The sequence below is a fragment of the Dromiciops gliroides genome, chromosome 1 (genome assembly GCF_019393635.1).
Source record: "Dromiciops gliroides isolate mDroGli1 chromosome 1, mDroGli1.pri, whole genome shotgun sequence".
NCBI lineage: Eukaryota > Metazoa > Chordata > Mammalia > Microbiotheria > Microbiotheriidae > Dromiciops > Dromiciops gliroides.
The window spans coordinates 713,779,731-713,802,382 of record NC_057861.1 but is presented as its reverse complement, the minus strand read 5'-3'; the positions used below and the strand labels follow the sequence as shown (position 1 = coordinate 713,802,382).

Genomic DNA, 22,652 nt, shown 5'->3' with positions numbered 1-22,652 from the left:
GTTTTATACGGAAATAATAGATGACATTTAATTTAGTTTTTTTTTTAATCTGAATAACAAATTTTAGGAATCCAGCTATTCCATTATATGAAGCATAGCTTTGAAATGAAAATGTTTATCAAATTTCTGAGTGTACACACACACACACACACACACACACACACAACCACTGAGCATACTAAGAACCAGGAATGTTGTAAATGGTCTCAGGAGCTTTTGGTGGCACTTTTAGGTAGAACTCTCAAGGCCAGCACTTTAGAAGCCATTTATTTCCTACTAAGTAATGTTCCTATAATTTGACAAACTTCAACCAGCTGAAAAGTGGTTCCTTACTTGTGATATTGTGGTCTGAACAATGAAGTATAGGCTGAGTATTACTAGAATTCAATTTCTCGTGCAAAGAGTATATTCTCCACTTCTCCAACTACACTATGCATCCATGAAAGTTATGGATCATATCTTTCAGTTTGTACCCCTGAGCACAATGTTGTATACATTATAGGTGTACAAAGAGGTGAAGTCTGCCGTTAATGTACTTCAATAATACTGAATTTTGATGATAAGAAAATATCAAAATTCCAGAGGAGCACAATTATTTCTTTTCTTTTCTTTTTTTAGTGAGGCAATTGGGGTTAAGTGACTTGCCCAGGGTCACACAGCTACTAAGTGTTAAGTGTCTGAGGCCGGTTTTGAACTCAGGTACTCCTGACTCCAGGGCCTGTGCTCTATCCACTGCGCCACATAGCTGCCCTGAGGAGCACAATTATTGCAAATTATGTTAGGTGCCTTTTCAGAGCTTTCCCACATTGATGGCATAGTTCTCCAAAAATAATATACGGAATCTTCATTAAAACAGTAAAGCTAGTACATCTGATCAAAGGAATGGAAAATCCCAATTATTGGTTTGGTTGTTGTATTCATAACCCACTGTGAAGACCTTAGTTCTGGAATATTCAGTGGGGCAGGCAGCTACGTGGCACAATGGATAGAGCACTGGCCCTGGATTCAGGAGGACCTGAGTTCAAATTCGGCCTCAGACACTTGACACTTACTAACTTTGTGACCCTGGGCAAGTTACTTAACCCTCAATGCCCCACAAAAATAAATAAATAAATAAGAATATTCACTGGGATCTGCTACTTGACAAATAAGTCTCCTCACCCCCATACTCCCTTAGTATTACTGGGATTACCAGATAAAATTTCTATATCAGAATTGATATAACTGATACAAAACACTTAACCATCACAAGGAGAACAAAAGTCTAGAAATAGCCTCAGATAGGAAAAGCAATCTGTTGACAAGAAGAGAGACAGAAAATCCACAGGTTATATACTTGTTTATATTACAAGCTCATTAGATAATTGTCATAAAGGAGAAAGATGAAAGCAAAATTGTCCAACAATTGTCCATTCACAAAAAATGCAGTACAAGGGAAAGCAAGCCTTGTAGTAGATAAGGAATTAAAGTTGGAGTCAAAGACCTTGGTTCGAATCCTGAATCAGACATTTACCAGCTTTGTAACATTGGGCAAGTGACTTTACCTCTCTCTGGTTCAGTTTTATCATGTATAAAAATAAATTCATTGGAATCAATGGTTTCCAAGGTTCTTTCTAGTTCTAAATCTATGAACCTATAATCTTATTACTCAATTTGTCATAAAATCCTGAGAGCAGCTAAAAATAAATTAAAGGGGCAGCAAGTAAATGAGAAATGAAATAAATTTACTAATATTTATGTTGATCTAATTCTTTATCATCAATATTAGTAAAACCCCAACATTATGACTTTACCACTTTGGTATTTTATCTTCTTATGGGAGAAATTGAAATGACTATTAAGAAAGCTTCATTCTGAAGAACAGCTACAACTGATCAAATACAAATATCAAATACAAAATATGTCTGTGCAAGAGGCAGTCTAATTTTAAAGGTACTCAAGATATCTCAAAGAGGAAGGAATACTGAAGAAATATATACACACATACATATACATATATGTGTACACATACACACATATATATATACATATCTATTACCCATTAAGAGAATAATATAACATCAGTGACTGCTAACATATATGCATATTTCTTTTATCTATTAACACACACACATATATATATTGCAGATTATTTTCTATAATAGAACAACTCTTCATAGTTATACCCTTGGCTGAGAGGTTTGGAGAATACGACTCCCACTAGATCCTTGTTCTAAGATTTAAATAGTGATATAAGATATTTTGGAAATTTTATGGAAAATATCAATAAATGTAAGAAATAGTAGAGCATATCTAAAATCCCTGCTAACAGGGAGGCTGATGCTTTTGGATCATTTGAAATGGAGAATTCTGAGTATTAGTGTACTTGGACCATTGAATGTCTGTATTAAGTGCAGCATCAATAAGTGAACACGTGTAGGTAGGGGGCACCAGGCTGCTTAGGGAAGGAAAAGAAAGGGGAAAACATGGTGAAAGCAAATACTTGAAATGGCAAAGAATAGGGATGGGGGTGGGAGGAGAAAATGGAGTCGTGTGTGTGTGTGTGTGTGTGTGTGTGTGTGTGTGTATACATACATATATATATACACACATATATGTATATGTGTATGCATATGTATATATGCATATATAATACACACAGACACAGATATACTCACACACATATATAAATATGTATATATACATATATACACATATATATGTGTGTGTGTGTGTATTGAGTGTTTGAGAACGTAGTAACCTATCTTAGTTGGCTCAAAGAAACAAAACTGTGTTTCATCATATCAGCTCCAACTTTATTGCATGAAGTTGAAACCTTCCATTTATATTCAACCTAAGGTTAAACTATATTTTTAGCTATACTAACAGGAAAGGGTTGGGGATGTAGCAAACAACTTCCCCCTGAGTTGTCAGGTATGTAATAGGAGGTGAGGGACAATGACTTGGTCTTGGCAAAACTGTGAACTATTTAGGATAAAAATCACAGGGCATTGTTTTCTGAGAAGCAAGGGTGTGGAAAAAAGAGAATCAAATGCTATTTAAAATTCAAATTTGTCTAAGAAAAGAAAAAAACTTTTCTTGGATGCAGGGAGTAGGAGAAAGATGGAGACAAAATGATTTCAGTTCCTCAGTTGGGGTTTTGGCTTCTCCCTTTCAGAAAAGAAAGCTATTTTGAATACAGTCTGTGATTCATTTGCGGATCTCATTAGCATTAATAATGGCAGTGATTGTATTGTGGTGAAACAATATCTTTGATAAAAAGCAAACCAGGTGTACCACGAGGAGCTTATGCAGGTGAAAGAGTTGACATATCACTGTGCAGTCCACTTTTTTCATCAAAGTTATGGCCAGACCTTTATAACCTTGAATTCCTTCTGATTCATCTCCTTCCAACTCCACAAAATCAACCACAATGCTTGCTTTTGACTTTTATCTCTTGAAAGGACAACAGATTGCCTAGGTGATAGCCAGTGTGACTCTGAGCACTACTACTCTTGGCCACAGAATTTTTTGTAAGTTTTCAGCATTTTATGGTTGGGAGTTGTCCTTGTCAGACTCAGCTGTCCTAATTGACAATAGAAGACAACCTCTCTGCCTAATGCCTCATGGGTATACTTTGTCAACAAACATAAGCACTAGTAAAACCCACAATGCAGGCTCTTTTATATACCATTGAATTTTGAGAGAGAGAGAGAGACAGAGACAGAGACAGAGACAGAGACAGAGACAGAGACAGAGAGACAGAGACAGAGAGACAGAGAGAGAGGTGGGGAGGGCAGAGGGAGGGAAGGAGGTAGGCTCACAAAATGAATGTGACATTTTAACACAGAGATAAATATGATCTCACAGGTAACAACAGATTTAAGAGGATGGTACTCACTATGTGAATACAGTATGGAGCATATATTGTTTAAAACAAAGGATGAGAATCCTAATAAAAGGGAAGAAGTAAGAGGAATTGCATGTGTATGGAAATGCACAAATCTGAGGGTGAAAGCATGGTAAGGAGAATTGTGTAAGGATAAAAGGAGAGAAACAGAAATTGCCTCCCTTTTGGAAATATACTAAAGATCTCCTTGCCACATAAAAGAGAAGGGTGATGATTATCTAGTAGAGATTGCAAAACTAACATAGAAGCAAGGCATTGTACTGTTTAGGGCATCAACTATACAGCTATCTGATAGAAATTTTTTACTACTAAAATCAAAGCATCTAATAAATTCTTGACTTATCTTTCAGAAAATTTATTCTCAGGAGATAAAAGAGAGAGCTGATGTTCTATAGTAAATTTTATGTCAAAGCACGAATTTTACCCATGTAAAAGCAATGTGAACCTTGAGGAAAAGTGACCAAATAAGGATACTGGATATAGTCTGACAAGTACTCTAAATATTGGGAAAGTAGATATCAAATACATCAAGGGAACAGTAAGTATGATCACGCAGTCACAGTTTCCAAAGAGGAAGAAAATTCTAAAGAGATAAAAGGCTCTCTAAAATGCCATTTTGATAATAGAATAATAAATGATAATTATAAAGAAAAGGGGAAGTATGCAACAGGATCCCTCAAATGTGTTCATGTTTTGAAAGCATATATACAAAAGATGAGCAGGTTTAAGAATTGTGTCAAGAAAGTTAAAGCTGTCAATGAATTACTAATAGTGGCGAATTCAAAAGCTATACACAACTACATGTACATTTAAATATACTCTTTGTATATGGAGAAAGAAGGACTTTTTCTATTTTTTTATTTCTCCATAGATTTTTGAAGCCCTTCCTGTTGTCTACAATTTTCCCTAATTAGCAAATCATTGAGCTATGCAAGGAAGAAAGAGCAATACATGTTAAGGGAAATAGCAGAACTAAAACAGAGGGTAGTGCGTAGCAGTATTCAACATTTATTCAATATTCAGTATTCTCTATATTGAGTATCCACAAGGTGCTAGGCATAGGATATTAGGATATTAAATCCTAAGATATTAAAACTACAAAAGAAAATGAAAGGAGTAATCAGAAAAATGGTAAAGCCCATGACTTAGACATTAAAGGAAATAAAGTGATTTAAATAATTTCTACATAGACAGAGTTCTAGCCATATTACCAAACCAGCAGGCACATTTCCTTTGTGTGTTGAATGGCATAGTAATCCATGACACAGAAAAGCCCTGGATAAGGAGTAAAAGTGACCCATTCCTTTAAAAATCCCTATCTCCTAGCATAGAAAACCCTATTTCTTGGTGGTCCTTAATTTGCATTTGAGGGAAAGCTTGTTAGATAATTCTCATTAGTCACCTCGTAGTCCTAATGTAACATAAAGTGCTATTTCAGGCATCTTCTTATTGGTTCCTCTAAACCGTATCACAGTCAAAGTTTTTCTATGTAAGAAAGCTACATCTGTCCTAAGACATATTTCACCCTAAGAAAAGTATTTATGAACAAGCATTACAAGGATCATTGGAATATATCACAAGATCAAAAGGCATTTGTTATATTGCTCCTCTTCATAAGGAGGATTCATTTTCAATGGTTTTGATGACCTTAAGCATCTCTTTACTTTGAGGAAACTCGTAGTGTCCCAATTCCCTCGAAAGCAAAGGTTTTGTGTGTGTGTGTGTGTGTGTGTGTGTGTGTGTGTGTGTGTGTGTGTGTGATGGACCCCTTGACAAACTGCTAAAGTCTATAGACTCCTCAGATTAATGATTTAAATTGCATAAAATAGAATATGTACAATTACAAAGGAAAGAAACAAGTATTTATTGTGTACACTACCTACCAGGTGCTTTACAAATAGTATTTCATTTGAAACTCACAATAACCTGGGAGCTAAGAGCTATTATTATATCTGTTTTACAGTTGAGGAAACCGAAGTGATTTGCACCCAGTCACATAACTCGGTCCCTAACTTAAATATAGCATTCTATCTACTAAACAACACTGTATTCTGTTTTCCCCTTCCTTCCTTTTCTTCCCTCTCTCCCAAACTCCCTCCATTCCTATTCCTATTTCCCTATTTCCCTCCCTCCCTTCCTTTTCCTTCCTTCCTTCCTTCCTTCCTTCCTTCCTTCCTTCCTTCCTTCCTTCCTTCCTTCCTTCCTTCCTTCCTTCCTTCCTTCCTTCCTTCCTTCCTTCCTTCCTTCCTTCCTTCCTTCCTTCCTTCCTTCCTTCCTTTCTGCCTGCCTGCCTGCCTGCCTCTCTATTTCACAATTATAGGGGATTTCCTACAAGAAAATCTCTTCCACTGAAGTAAATCAGCAGCTGGTCAGCAGAGTTGAGGGTGGGCTGGGGCAGTAGGAAGTTAAGTTGCCTGCTCAGGGGCCCACTTTGAAAATAGTAATTTTGTGTCAGAGGCAAGGCTTAAACCCTAGGCTCTGGGACTGCAAGGGCAGTTCTCTAGTCACTCCACCACCCTACATCTCAAGCAGCCATAATTTCTTAAATGATCCCTCTGGAGCCAGCACCAAGAAAAGGAATATAAAGCATCTCTGTCAGAGTACATTTAGTGCCACCTGTTACATCTCCATTACCTAGGCGACTGTGTCTGACTGGGAGGGGAAAAATATAGAAAGGACTATGTGTCTTGTAAAATAAGTAAGTATATACCCCAAACTTCTTGTGGAAGGTAAATCTCCCTACTTTGTAGCACCTACCTGCTGCTTGAATAAAAATAACACCAATCCATCACCACTACCCTCTTTTCAATATACATTGTGGGGTGGGTGTGGGGGTCAATGACGTAATCAGATTGATGCTGGGAAACAGTACCACTGTGCCTTTTCCTCCTTCCTTCCTCTCACCTTTGCTCACTCCTATGCCCAACTCCTTAACCTACCTTATCTATTACTCAGAGAAATGGGACTTGCATTTTGACATCCAGAAGGAAGTTTCTAGCTGGGGTATAAAATATAAATGTGTCAGGGCAGGTTTAGGAAGCCGTAGCTTAGCGCTTCCCTAGGATCGGGGAGAGAGGGTAAGGACGCACTTCGGCGCCCCTTTGGGGCGTCGCTTTTTTGGGGCATGGGATCAATTATAGAATGCCACTGGCTGCGTCATGTAACGTGTCAAACTGACCGGCAATAAGAAAAGACACCCAGGGGGACTTTGGTATTTGCAGTGGTTTCCCTTGGGGGAGGAGGGGTGCCCTGTGTGTGTGTGTGTGTGTGTGTGTGTGTGTGTCTGTGTGTGTGTGTGTGTGTCTGTGTGTGTCTGTGTCTGTGCGCGCGCGCGCGCTCCAGCCGGAATCATCCCGTGCATCCAGGGGACGGGACCAGAGTCCTGGCTCTCCTCCATCTCACAACAGAATTTTCGCTCCTTCTCTCTCTCCTTTGCTTTCTTCCGGGCTCCTGACAACCAGGCAGGACTGGATGAGAGCGACCGGGTTCTCTTTCTCCCAGGCTTCAAGCTCCTGGTCCTGATGCCCCGGGAGCGAGACAGCAACCCAATCCTCTTCCCCAGAGCAAACTTCATCCGCCCCCTGCAGCATCTAGGGCCCGCTGGGATGGGGATGAAGAGTTGGGTTTGGAACTCCTACCCTGCACTGTACAGGGACCCACGGGAAACCTCGACCCTCCTGTCCCCAGACTACCTAGCAATCTCGGCTGCTGCCTGACCAGCTGCTCTCTCTACCCTTACCCACCCTAGTTGCTGCCCACCCACCTCCCCATTACCTCAGCACGCAGCCCCTCCCTGCGTGATGATGCAAACCCGAGGGGGAGGGGGAGTCGGGGAAGGGTGGAGAGGGGAGGGGAGGAGGGAGTAGGAGGAGGAGGAGGAGGCTGTGGAAGAGAGGGAGCCGAAAGACCATTTAAAGCGATAGCAATCCCTTCCCTCTCCCCAGTGCTGTGCTGCTGGGGAGCACGGCGAGGAGGAGAGGGAGAGAGTGAGAGAGAGCTAGAGAGAGAAAAAGAGAGAGAGAGAGAGAGAGAGAGAGAGAGAGACAGCAAGGAGGAGCGCAGTGCGCCCTAGTCTGGGAGGCAACACGGGACACCCCCGTCTTCTCTTCAGTGCCCCAGACAGCCCCCCTGCTTTGCATGAAGGAGACCCCGGGGGCCCCAGCTGGTCAGAGCAGGGCACCTGGGCATCGCAGCACAAGCCACCGCCTCCGGGGCCGGGGCCGGGGCCGCCTCTGCCACCGCCACCACCACCGCAGCAGCAGCCTCATCAGCAGCGGCGGCCCCAACTGCTCCAACACCATGCTCCAGCTGGGGAGACTATTTCATCTCTTGACTTTGATGAAGTTGCCCTGTTGTTTGCTGGAGGTGCTCCTGGCCGCTGCCGCTGCGGCGCAAGGCCAAGAGATGTATGCCCCGCACTCCATCCGGCTCGAGGGGGACATCACCCTAGGGGGGCTCTTCCCGGTGCACGCCAAAGGTCCCACCGGCGTGCCATGCGGGGACATCAAGAAGGAGAACGGGATCCACAGGCTGGAGGCGATGCTCTACGCCCTGGACCAGATCAACAGCGATCCGGAGCTGTTACCCAATGTCACACTGGGCGCGCGGATCCTGGACACTTGTTCCAGGGACACTTACGCGCTGGAGCAGTCGCTCACTTTCGTCCAGGCGCTCATCCAGAAGGACACCTCCGACGTGCGCTGCACAAACGGCGAGCCGCCGGTCTTCGTGAAGCCGGAGAAAGTAGTGGGAGTGATCGGGGCATCGGGGAGTTCCGTGTCCATCATGGTAGCTAACATCTTAAGGCTGTTTCAGGTAGGGTTCCCAGAAGTAGTGTGAGGTCTGCGAGCCTCCTCTCTTAAACCAGGATGCCGGGCTTGTGTATGCTGCCCGGCGCTTCTCTCCCTGCTCGCTTGCGGGGACTCCGCGGGGGATGGGATCTCAACTCACTTAATTCTCCTTTGAGTGCTTGAGCGGGTTCCTCCCCAGAAGGAAGAGAATCGTTCTAGTCGCTCCCTTTCCTCCTCCCTGTCTCCCTTCTTCTCTATGATGCTCATACATACATACATACATACATACGTACATACATACATATATATTGTTTTCTTTCTCCTCCACCATCTCTGGATTTACTGCCCTATTTACAAGAAGCAATCTGGGGGGACAAAAAAGGTGCTGATTTCAATAGGTTTGCATTACAGTGAAATATCATCCGCTTGAGTGCCTGTCAGGGTCTTTGGGATTCCTTGTGAGCTGGTGCCACACAGGGAATATTAAAGATGAAACGAGGATGACAACTGTTCCTTCTTCAGCGCCCCTCTTTCCCCCATTACCACAGCCCCTCTTCCAAGGCTCTTTTAGGGGTTGCTTCCCTAGGGAGATTCGGTGATGGTTAGAATGACACTTCTCTTCAGCCCTGTAGAGCTCCGAAATCCCTCAGCAGAGTCGTGATTAAACATCAGGAGATTCCCGAGTAATGTCTCAGTAGGGTCGAATGGCCAGCCCTGAAGCTTCTCGTTGTAACGGGTTGGTATGAACCAGAACTGGGTGCGGAAAGAGAGGGCCAGAGAGCAAGGCAAATGGAGAAGGAAAAAGGGACCCCCAATTGCCACCTCATCTCTGTCACACCCTTGGTGGGCTAGCTGCAGGCAACTTCATCTTCCTAGATCGTTTTTAGAGCCCCAGTTACTTTTCAAGCATTATATCCCCTTTGTATTTCCGCTCTATCCATTGCAGAAATGAGCTTATGTTAATTGCAAATGATATGTATTAAAAATTCTACACTAAGATCCTACTTCCCCTCATTTTCCTGTGCATCATTCTATAGGGAGGACAAAGTCCTGCAAACACACCCCCTCACCAAGTCCCAGCCCTAGTCCCACTCTCTGCAGCTGGGACATCTTAAGTGAAATTCACCGAGGTAGCTACTGATGGAGGCACGTAGTGAGCAGCTGAAGTATGCGTTGTGCAGAGATGATTCTGCCTTGTCCACCTCGGGTATCTGTCTCTGAGTTCAAGAACCCGATTGATAAAATGAGATGAAAGTCAGTTTTCTGAGAGGTTGGAGGGATAGGGACAGAGGTGTGTGGGTTATACTGCAGTGTTCTTTTCTGCCTGCCTGCACCCCTTCCCTCCACCCCCCCCAACACACCCACACCCTGTTTTCTTTGACTAAGTATCTGTTAGCCCATTAGCCTGCTCTATGAGACTTAAGACAAACCACTGAAAATGTTTCTCTCTCTCTCTCTCTCTCTCTCTCTCTCTCTCTCTCTCTCTCTCTCTCTCTCTCAACTTTCCCAATAAATTGCATTCTTCCTATCTTGTAGTCAGTCCCCACTCCTCCTGTCATGGTTAAGCCAAAAACCAGAGGTGTTCATCCTTTTTTTCCACACAGTACCCAAAGGCGATGTCTTCAGGAAGTCCATTTTTCCTGCCTAGATACCTCTAAAGTGGTTCTCTATGATGAGATGCAATGTGTCAAGACACCACCTCAAGAATTAAGCTCTCTGTTTACACCCCAGGAGATTGGCAGCCCAGAGCCACAGCTTGTGCCTGGATGAATTCCCTGCCCCACCATCCACCCCAGTTCCTTATTCCTGTGGCCACAATCTTAACTATGCCACCTTGGAAAAGCTGATTCTTTGTAATGGGAGGCGGCTTGGCCTCGGGGATGTGGATTCCACCACTCTGTGGTAACAGCTTAAAAGAAGAACCAGAGAAATAGTGGGGCTCTTCAGGAGAGGAGTGAACCAGAGAGTGAGCTGTAAGACTTGGGCACATTTTAGAGAAAGGAATGGGGAAGAATAAGAAACCTTGTGTGAAATGCCTCCTCTTTTCTTTCTGGGATTCCTGGTCAGAGGGAGGGAGGGAGGGGGAGAGAGAGAGAGAGAGAGAGAGAGAGAGAGAGAGAGAGAGAGAGAGAGAGAGAGAGAGAGAGAGAGAGAGAGAGAGAGAGAGAGAGAGAGAGAGAAGAGAATGAAAATGAGCCCGGGTTCACTTTTTTGCAGGGTGAGTATAGGGAAGGAGTCCCTTTGCCTCTGTAAATTCCTGTTGATAATTCTACAGAGTAGGTTTGTATATATATGAATAAAATAAGATGTGAAAGCAAAGATGTGAAAACAGGATCTGACTGTTGGAAGGTATATGTTGCCTCACTATATCCAGAGAGGACTCATTTCTTTTCTGTTTCACCAACTAAAAGGGACTTCTCAAGAAACAGCCTTTCTCAGCAATTTGCCCCAACCACCAAACACTCATGCATACACACACACACACACACACACACACACTTCCTGGGCTCAGAAGAAATGGAAACAAATACCAGTGGTAATGATGTGGGTGGAGACAAAAAAGATATAGTAGTAAACACTGTAATTTTTCTCTAATTTGCAAATTGCAGCTATTCACACTGTATTGAGCAGCTGAGGCTTTTTGTGGGAGAAAGAGCCCCTGCTTTCACCTGCATGTAGAGAGAGGGGGAGCTGGCTGGAGGTAGAAGGAATGCAGCAACTTGTAGCTTGGATCTCCATGGTACAAGCTGGATTTAACTGTTCACGTGGGTGTCCTTCTTCTTAACCATTGTCCAGCTTCCTCTTAAACAACCACAAAAAAAGTTATGAAAAAGGATAAGTTCAGGTGAGCTTTTGCTCTTTGAAAATGGGCTATTCCTGGCCAAGTCTTCTGCTCTTCTGGGGTTTCTCAGGCTCTGTGGCCAAAATGAGCAGAGAAGAGGTATAATGCAGAAAGACAGTGATAAACAGACTCATCTTTCAAAGGCACAATCAATTAGAAGGAGAGGGAAGGGAGGCAGGCAGTACCTTCTCTGGGACTCAGGGGTTTGTCTCAATTAAGATTGTCCTACATTAAAGAAACCTCAAGGAGGAATTATGTTCTGGGATCCCCAAATCACTTAGTTTCTTTCTGTGGGTTGGTTCACTGTAGGGATCTTTTTTAACTTGTGTGCCATTTCTTAGGCTTTGAATTTGTGGTGAGATGTAATTTTCAGTTTGGGAGGGGTGGGCAGTGATAGACCTTGGGATTTCAGGTTTGGGATGGGGATGGGGTAGAAAATTCTAGGAAAGGTGATGAGATAAAAACAGAGATAATAGATAATTCTGTACCCTCTTTCTCCCAGATATTGATATGATGTTGTTTCTAGTACATCAAGACCTACCGAACTTGTGACTTCCCTGGCCAGGGCTACTGTTCATACATAGATGATCCCCATTTCCCTATTTTGCCTGCTGGTGTCAGACCCTAGATTTGAACTGAGCCAGTCATCTGTCTCCATCACACAAATGCAGAGCTAGCTAAAAATGACATGTCTACAGAAGGGAATCACATCCAGTGAGCCTTTTAATCCTAAGAACCTGAGGATAATGACATTAATATGAGGCTTTAGGGCCATGCCAATAAGAATACAGTCTTTGCATCCTTAGTTGATGATTACCATCCAGCAGACTGCAATGTCTTTTCAGCTTTTTGCAAAGCATCAGGGAGGAATTTGGGAGAGAATTATTTACAAAATCAAAACATAAGAGGCAACAGCTTTGGTCAAATAATTCATTGCTAATGCCAAATAAGATTAAAAGTAAATTAATATTGACTATAAAAATATGTTTTTCATAGATCACTGTGTGGGTATGGCTTAGAGATTGAGAGGTTATATAATATAGTAACCAAAAGATAAATAACCCATGACCATTGTTTTATTTGGCACATGTAAGATATATTATAGTATAGAGTAATGGGAACATTTTTATTCAAAGCTTCTTTCTCTTTTATTGTATTGAAGAAAACATTATGAGAGTGTAAATTATCCTTGCTCCATCCCATGTCAGAGTGTACAGGTATTAAATAAGGAACAACACATCTTAAGCTGTGGTAATGGAAGTGAATACCATTCATATTTTTGTTTTCTAAAATCAACTAGATAGGAAAAGTCGGGAACTGAGCCATCTTCCCACTACCTTATTGGAAATTCAAGCACGTGGCCTTGGAACCATAAACGGACTGTGTTTGTAAATTGACCAAAGTTTCTCAACTATCCACTGCAGCTGGAATGCAATCACTGCCTTTGGGAGAATAATTTATATATAAGTAGCTTTTATTTTGCTTCCTTTGCTTTCCCTAAATTGTATGTAATTGGATAAAGCCAGACACCTGGGGCTGTTATGGAATAGCTATAGAGGGGAAAAGAGAGAGTGCATAAAGTTCCACTCTACTCATCTTTAAGTTTCATAAATATGGGTGTTAATGCCATTTGCAATAGTCTCCAAAGCCATCTCTGGCTCAAAAGTTACTGGGTTTCAGGAAATTTACAAGCAGATGGTGAGTAGGCATTTTTTAAATGGGCATTTTTTAAAAAGAGCAGAAAAGGAAGGGACCAATCACCAAGAAACATAACTCAAGGTACTGTGTTCATCTGTACATTTATACACATACCTGTGGGGATCATTTGCGTTGAGATTTCATTTACACACAGAAAGTCTTAGCTAAAACACTAGGGAAATTGAAAGGCTCTAGCCAATAAAGTGCTTACTTTGAATGCATCCTTCTCCCCAGTAGTTTAGGATAGGATAACATACACTGGAGCTCTGGACTAGGAGTACAGAGGGAGAAATGTGTTCTACATAAAGATCTGTCACCAACAGAGTAGCTTTGAGCAAGTCATTTCACTTCTGTTCAACCCAATTCTATCAGGTCTTAAGTGATTGGATTAATCAGTTTCTGAATACCTTTCTATCTCCAAATTTCTACTAAAAGTATTAGAGGAAATGAATAGTATATGTAAAACAGGCTTTGTAGGCTTAACTCTGGGTAAGAGTTCTACCTCAGACACACACCTGGATATGTGATCATAGGCAAGTAGTTACTCAGTTCCCTAGGCAATTGTCAAAGGCTACTAATTATTACTTTAAGAAAAAACTTTGAGTAAATAACTCATTTTGATTATTATAAGTACCCATATTAATTACCAAGAATAAATGAAGCAAGATATTCTGTGTATCCAGAGAAAAACGTATGTATACACACACTCAAACACACACACGTATGGGTGTGTGGATGTGTATGCATGTATACATGTCTATATGTATGCACACACATGTATGTGTATACTCACATGTGTATGTATATATATATATGTATTAAGGTATTTGCCTAATGGCAGTTATATTTAGTGGGGGGGAGGGAAGGAAAAAGTTACATGATTATTATATATTTAAAAGGAATTGCAAGTCATGCATAATAGATTTGCAGTTTCATGTACAATCATCTTTTAAAAATGTTCTACCATGATATGGAAATTCTTGTTTTATTTCTTAAGTTAAGAATAAATAAATAAACAATTTTAAGAGAATATCGATTACAGAAGAGTTGTAAATATACATTTATAGAGTGACTTTCTTTGGGGAGTTTAACTGACATGAAATCTGGGACCTGGACCAAAATTGTGTGTATATATTGAGATTAAAGGTTCTTAACCTGGGGATCTGTGAGTTTTACATATTTATGTATGTATATGTATATATGCACACATATATGATAGATTTATTTCAGTATAATTGATTTTCCAATTAGAGGTATTTATTTTTATGTATTTAAATATATTACTCTGAAAAGGGCTTCACTTGACTGTCAGCATGTGTCCATAAAACACACACACACACACACACACACACACAAACACAGAGCTAAGAAGCTCTGAAAAAAATAGTTGCCCCATAGTTGTGTTAAATATGGATCAGAACTCTAGGAGAGTCCTAGAATGTTGATGGGCATTCATTAATTTCCTTGTTTCTCTTCTCAATAAGCCATGTAGACATCCATTTGTAAAGTAATTGTTTATTAAACATCAATGATGTGAAAGTTCAGGTCAAAGTCTTAGCTTTCATGGAGTTTACAGTATAGTAGGGAAAGAAAATACAGACAGAAGGTACATTGTCACATGATTATGATATATGAAAGATGCAAAAGAAAGTGTTGTGTGATATCATCCAAGGAGAAAGATGGGGAGGGAGGACACGGTGGTGCAGAAGCAGAAAAGGATTAATGGAGGAGGTGGTATTTAAATTGGACTTTAAAAGAAAGGTAAGATTTCAACAGGCAAAGGTAGTCCTGGTATTGTTTTTGTTATTGTTCAGTCATTTCAAGCATGTCCAACTTTTTGCGACTCCAGTTTGTGTTTTTTGGCAAAGATACTGAAGTAGTTTGCTGTTTCCCTCTCCAGTTCATTTTACTTGGAGGAAACAAAGACAAACAGCTTTAAGTGACTTGCCCAGAGTCACACAGCTAGTAAATGTCTGAGCTCTGATTTGAACTCATATCTTTTGGACTTCAGTTCTCTTTCTACTGTGCCACCAGCGATACAAATTAAAAAACAAACAAAAAAAAGTCACAGCATATTGGAATTGCAAGGAACCTTTGAGATTACTCTACCTCCTTCATTTTATGCAGGAGAAACCCAAGGTCCAAAGGTATAAGTAAAGTCATTTCCAGAGGCCATCTGACTCCCAAATAGAAGAGGCAAGTCTCTCATGCTAGCCCATGTTATCCACTTCTCATACCAGTGTTCTTTCTGGTAAATTGGAACAATTACCTGAGGAAGGGGGTGTGTGAAGAGTCATAACTTTCTCTAAGTCCCTACAGTAACACTCTATAGTAATCAACTACATTTTTGACCATGTCTATCTAGCTAAGTGACTTTCAATAATTTGAGAAAATAAGTAGCACTTTGTTTCAGCTTCGATAAAGAAGTTAACTTCTTGACTCCACAAACGTGTGAATCTAAGAACCCTAATGTTCAAATAGACATTGTCTTTACTCCCATGTTAAAGAAGCAATTTTTATCTCAGGGTCATAAACATTCCTCCAAATAGAATTTTCATTCTAATGGCTACTTTTATCTTGATCAATTCAATCCTTACAGATTTTGATGATGATCCCTCAGCTTTATTTTATTCATTCTACTCTTCCCTTACCCCAAGTCATTAAATCCATAATTAAAATGGATACAAGAAATGCAAAGAACATATCAATACAGTTGCCAAAAGTCAAATTGATGCAGACCTGCAAGTATTTTCTGAGAGATACAACATTAGTGTTTGCGTGAGCAGTAGGGTGGGAGAGTTTCCAGTTTAATGGATTATTGTACTTCTTTCTATTAAATATGGCCACTTAATAGTTTTATAATTGATCTTTTACAAGATTTTCTATCTCTCTAAAATTCACTTCTCTTTTCTTCAATTACACCTTTCTGTTCTTCAGAGAGGGTCATAAATTCATTTTTGAACAGTATTTAGCAGGTTATTTATTATTGTTTTTGATTAAAATATTCCATTTGTGAATATAATGATTAAGCATGTTGCTATGTTTTAGTCTTTAGAAAAAATCATAAATGTTTTAGCATGGGGAAATAGGCAGCGCAAGTTTTCAAGGAGAAAATAATGTGTAATTGATCAGAGTAGACAGCATAATACAATAGAAGGCCCATTGGATTTGGAGCCCCAGAGACTTAATCTCAATTCTGCCCTTGCCCTTTACCATTCATGTAACCATGGACAAGTCATTCAGTAAAATGAAGCACATTGGATTGAAGGACTATTTTGGTGCTTCTCAACTCTAAATCTGTACATATTCCCAGGAAGGAGAGGTTTCAGAGTAGAGTGGAGAGAGTGCTAAACATGGAGCCAGGAAGATCTCTATTCATGTGCCACCTTTAATACTCAATTTGTTCTCTGTGATTCTCAGACAGCTCTAAAAGATTTATCTTCTAAATCAAATATGAGTGGATTTTTTCATACATTTGTTTCAAAACTCAACTGGTATTTTTTGTTTTTTGTTTTTGGTTTTTTGGTGGGTTTTTTTTGGGGGGGAGGGTGGGGGGCAATGAGGGTTTAGTGACTTGCCCAGGGTTATACAGCTAGTAAGTGTCAAGAGTCTGACGCCAGATTTGAACTCAGGTTCTTCTGAATCCAGGGTTGGTGCTTTATCCACTGTGCCACCTAGCTGTCCCCCAAAACTCAACTTCTGAGATTTATTGATACCAGAAGTGTGAGATAAAGATGTCAATTTCAAGATTTTCTCTTTGTTTTTACCTTGTACCTCTCTTAGAACTGGTGCCTAAGAGGAATTGTACATGTGTTAATTAAAATATTACTGTTTATTTCGAAGAATGTAATTTCACCTTACAGATTAAGTCCATGTGATAATAAAGTTATTATAATGGCATTCTCTTTTATTTAAAGAAAGTGCTAGATGCCATCTAGGACAATGCCTGCTATTTGATACTACATGTTATTGTTTTGTTTTGTTTTGTTTGTTAACACACATAAGAAGAAGGAAGTTCAGAAAAGCAACTATGTACCCAAAGTCTTCTATTTAGATGGGGGAAAATGAGTTGTTTGATCCTGTAATATAGCATGTGCCACTAACTTCAAATGAATTCTACCAGATAATCATTTAGTTTTAGACTGAACTTTGCTAGCCTAGACACTTCCAGAGAGATTTGATCTTCAGTTCTAGCTTTGTTCTACTTGGGTGACCTAGACACAGAGGCTCAGATATCAACAGTGCCTTGGGAGTTCACAGATACAGTTTTCTGGATCAGAGAAGTCTTTGGGATTTGTCCAAGATCTTGTACCATTTTCCTCTGGGTGCCAGAAATTGGACCGGGTATGTACTTGTACTAAAAATACTTGACCATGTGGTCTTTACACATCTAGAATTTCTTCTTAGCACTATAATTATGTAAGCTATATTTTCATTGCAATTATAGTAAATTTCATATCAACAAGCATCCATTTCCAGTGTTCTAGGGATAGCAGCATGAAGTAGAGTTTATGAAAATATAGCAGTTGAAGAACACAACAGAAGGTAATTGTGTAACTACTTATCCAGTATAATTAAATTTGGTAGAGTCGGTACAATAAAATTAAGAGGAAAATAATGTGCTTTCTTCAAAATACCATAGCCTCTGTTCTACCATTTTTATATCACAATAATAGCAATTATGTATATTCTTGGACACAAATGGAAATGGTATTCTAAAATAGGAGCCCGTTGGGAAAAGATGGAATAAAGGAAAGGGGTGTTAGGTATTACTTCCTCCCTATAACAACCAGGTGGTAAAAAATCAGAAGGATTAAAATTTATGATATAAGCCAAGCCCTGTAGCAAGAGATCATAGAAAAGATTGTTCTTCTGGTATCCCCTAATCATTCTCTGAAGCAGGGAAAAAAGTTATTATTTTTAGGGGTTGGATAAACCAAATTTTTGACTAGAGAATTTAAGATCAGAGATAGGTTAGAAATGGAAGAGAGATTATTTTTTGCTTCAGACACCCTGGGGACACTGGAGCAACTCTCCTACCCTTGAAAGGAGAGTTGGTTGAGCTGTTGGTGAATTTCATTTTTTTCCTTATATTTACTCATAATATTTGTGTTTGATGATTGCTTTTTTGTCTGTTTTGTTGGATTTTGGTAGGCAACTAAAATTCTAGAGGGCAGGAGCTTTGAGTTTGAAAGTCTATTAGATTGAGAAAGCTGTATTAGCAGTAATAATTTGTTTGAAGGGAATAGACCTGTAATTTCATTGGTGTATGGAATTCCCAATGAAGAAAGTCAATTTAATCAATGCAGATTGGGGGGGGGGGGGCAGCCAGGTGGCACAGTGGATAAAGCACCGGCCCTGGATTCAGGAGGACCTGAGTTCAAATGTGGCCTCAGATGCTTGACACTTACTAGCTATGTGATCCTGGGCAAGTCACTTAACCCTCATTGGCCCACAAAAACAAACAAACAAATCAATGTACATTAGAACTTCTATGCAATTTATGGCATTATATTTTTTCTAGGTAGCTCTAAGAGATTAAATGATATTTTATTTTAAAAGTAAATGCTAAACTTGCCCTTACCTTTAATAACTCTCCCAAGGGTCACACAAATATTTGTGGCATATTGGCACTTTGTTCCAAAGATTTCTTGGGTCATACTTGGGGTGATGGAGAATATTAGTTAATATTTCTGTGCCCCTTCAAATTTTGCATATATATGTATATACACACATGTGTTTTATATATATATATATATATAATTTGATCCTTACAACTCTCTGAAATAGGTGCTGTTATTATCACCTCCCTTTTGTAGATGAGGAAATGAGGATTAGTGAGGGTAAATTACTAAACGACTCATCTAGAGAAAAAGAGTTTTTAATTTGATGCTGGATTTGAATCTAAATCTTCCTATCTTCACGTCCAGCATTCTCTTCACTATGCTAAACTGCCTTCTAGTGAAGGGATAAATGTATAAATTGTTAGATCTATTGCAGCCATAAAATTTCTTTCGATAGAACTTGCAAAAAAATGTTTTTGTATTTATTAAAGTCATTCATGTTTTAGTGTTGTCATTTTATTTCCTTGGGGATATCTATATTCAATATATATAGCTCAGAATACAACATATATAACGCATAATACACTGATATACACACAAACATGCACACTCATGAAGACATACATAAACACATGTATATATGCATGTTTGCATGCATGTATGCATGCATACGTACATACATACACATCTCATTCTTTTTCCTAATCTGAAATGGAAATAGGCATGTAGGAAGAGAGGCAGGTATAGCGGAAAGAGATCTAGACTTTGGAAAAGATATTTAACCTCTATGTCCTCAGAAGGAATTAGCTGTCCCTTTGAAGTCTTACAATGGAGGATGCCAAAACAACATGCAGAAAGTCTTTTCCTCAGAAACTGTCTAAATGTCATTCTTGATTATATCTGTTGAGTATTATTCTTAAGACTTGGATATGTTGGGTACTTTTGCCCTTCACATGAAATGTCTAGGGGTAGGAGCAGGGGAAGAGGGTTGGAACTGAGTGTTTTCATAATTCCTCTCAAAAAAGAAAGAAAAAGGCTGAAAATGTGAATGCACAAATATCTTTATGAAATACACACATGCACTCATGGACCTTAACAGTAGCTTAATGTTAATGAATGGGATTATTTGGACTAGGAAAGTGGGCATGCTTATGCACTCAACAGTGAGGTCTATATGAACGTTTAACTGAATCATCTCTAGATATCCATCTTATCCCAATAGACTTAGGTTTATTGTTTGAAAAGAAAAGCAGCTGGGTCATGCTAGCCTAAGGATTCTGAACAAGGGGCAAACTTTGTGGGTAGATTGTCATAATGCCATATCAGGAAGCTCATAGATTACAGAAAACTGATGTTAGTAAATCCTACATTATCCTGGAGAAATAAAATGAAAGAAATCTACAAACTTTTGTTTTGCTTAAATGTTTCCTTCAAAGAAAAATGGGGAAATACCTTTCAAAAAAATAAATGTTCTGACAAATGGCATAATTATATAATTCTCCAGGGAGCAACTCCTCATATCTTTGGGGATGTGAAGAATGAGGACATATCTAAATTTAGCTTCTCAGAGTTGACCAGTCTGGAATATTGTGGGAATTTTGTAAGGCCTTAGAAGATTCTGGAGGGAAGAGATTTGGTGTGCATTTTCTGAGCTGTATGAAACTCCTAGAAATCGAAGTAAGGCAGATTAAATTGTATAAGCTAACACACCAAAAAGCCAACAACATATGGTACTTTAAGGTTTGCAAACCACTTTGTATGTAATTTCTCATTTGATTAGACCATCACACTCACTATCCCAGTGAAGGAGGTGATGTTATCATTATCCTCATCTGTATGATAAAAAGCTGAAGCTAAAAGTGGTAACATGACTTTCTTAGGGTCATACAGATAGTAAGGGCCTAACGCAGTATTTGAACTCCAAATTCCATACTCCATCCACTCTACTACCAGCACAATAACAAACAGCAAGAATGGCTTGACTTAATTTTCTTATTGCCATTGTTTACTTCATTTTGATCTGTTTTCCATTATTTTCCTCCTAAAGACCCTTAGAAACCATTGTATCTGAGGTAAACACTCAACTTTTCCTTTCTTCTAGAGGAGAAAGGAAGAGGTTTATTTACATAAGTTATCAAGTCAACAGACTTTTTTAAAACCTTTCCAGGCATTGGGCTAAAAACTCAGAATACAAAGTCAAGAAAAAGACAATGTCTGCCTTCAATGACTTTACTTTCTTGTGGAGGAAGGTAACACATAAAAGAGAAATTAAGAAGTAAAGGAGGGAGGGGAAGAGAGGGGAGCTGAAGGTGCAGCAGAATGGTAAATTCCAAAAACTCAGGAGTGCATCCTGGAGATGAATGAAGACAAGGCAGGACTGGGCATCTTCCTGAAAATGGATGTTTTGGGAGGAAGTAGACAATGTGGAGGAAGAGGCTTCGAGTATAGAGGTACTACTAATGTTCCACATCCAGGTATGGATTGAATTTACATGGTGAAGATGTTTCTGGGACATTTTAGACAAAGTCGGAAAGGGGGGGGGCAGTCAGGAGTGAAGCCTGGAGAAGAACAATTGTGTATGTGATATTGCCCACAGGTACATTATGTGTGCCCACATGGACATATCTAGATGTTACTCACAGGGTTTTCCACCCATTGATGTCCTAGGGATTCTGATTCCTGTCAGGATGGGGAGCAGGTGATTAGGATCACAAATATGGTCAATCTGTTCTCAGAGGTGGAGGTCCCAGATTAAAATTATATCTAACTACCCCTTTAAATGTTGTTAGACTAGAGGAAATAATTTTCAGGTTTCAATCCATATTCCTAATCACTATCCTGTAAAGGGAAAGGAAAGCCCCAAGCTTTGTATTCAAGACTTGATTCCCTTCTCACCGAATACCATTGACACAAAGACCACAAGTAGTGAATGGCAGTAAACCCATTTCTCCACTATGATAGCAAAGAGAAATCAGTTATACAGATGAGAATATAGTAGACAATACACAGAGTGAAAACGCTCTCCCACTGGGAGTGAGATATCTTAAGGCAACAGAGAGCTGAGTATAGCGAATCTCTCGTGTAGCAAGTTGAGGTTAGGTATATAATTGAGGTATAGGCTCCTCTTTATAGAGGCTTCTTCCCAGATTCTTCACCTCATTTCTGAGACTTATCCCTGAAGAGAATCTGGAAATATACATGTATACATATAAATGTATGTATGTGTTGTTTTTTTTTTTCTCTTGAAGCTAGAAGCCATAAGAGCAGGATCTCTAGTCTCCCTAGATTTCATCAACCAAACCCCTCAATGCTGGCATGGAGCATTGAGTAATCAATTTCTACCAATGAAGAGAGTCTTATGCAAATGGGATTTGAGCCCCTTACATTTAGTTTTGCATAATTTAAAATATTTAATCTTTCTATTCCTACTCCACACATGTGGATATATTTTCTTTCAAACTTATCACTTTGGTTCTTGTTCCTGGTCCATTCCTCTCACTCTGAAATTTGAAGTTTCCCTCCATCAGAGTATGATTCCCCCAAACCTGGAGAACTTTATATTTTTGGTAGTTTATTTAACAAATGAGGACAGACATAGAGAGCGTTAGAGTAATATAAAAGGGAATTCATATAATGGGATGCTACTGTGAGTTTACAAAGAGGATGACAGATTATTAGAGCTGGAGTGAATCTAAGAGATTATCTGTTTCAATGCATTCATTTGAAATATAGAACTTGAGACTTAGAGAAGGTCAGTGATTTGCCTAAATTTTTAAACCAAGTTTATCTTTTTTTTTTTCCCTTTTTTTGGTGTGTGAGGCAATTGGGGTTAAGTGACTTGCCCAGGGTCACACAGCTAGTAATTGTTA

At 39.6% G+C, this 22,652-nt stretch overlaps 1 protein-coding gene across 2 annotated transcripts in view; it reads left to right on the top strand.

Annotated features, from left to right (window-relative positions):
* Positions 1 to 7,767: 7,767 nt before the first annotated feature.
* The window catches only part of GRM7 (glutamate metabotropic receptor 7), a 995,782-nt gene continuing 980,897 nt past the window's right edge, over positions 7,768 to 22,652 (top strand). For both annotated transcript variants that reach the window (XM_043978848.1, XM_043978847.1), the window contains exon 1: positions 7,768 to 8,704. In XM_043978848.1, coding sequence (XP_043834783.1) covers positions 8,027 to 8,704 — 678 coding nt within the window. In that variant the 5' untranslated portion in view covers positions 7,768 to 8,026. The remainder of the gene's footprint in view (positions 8,705 to 22,652) is intronic.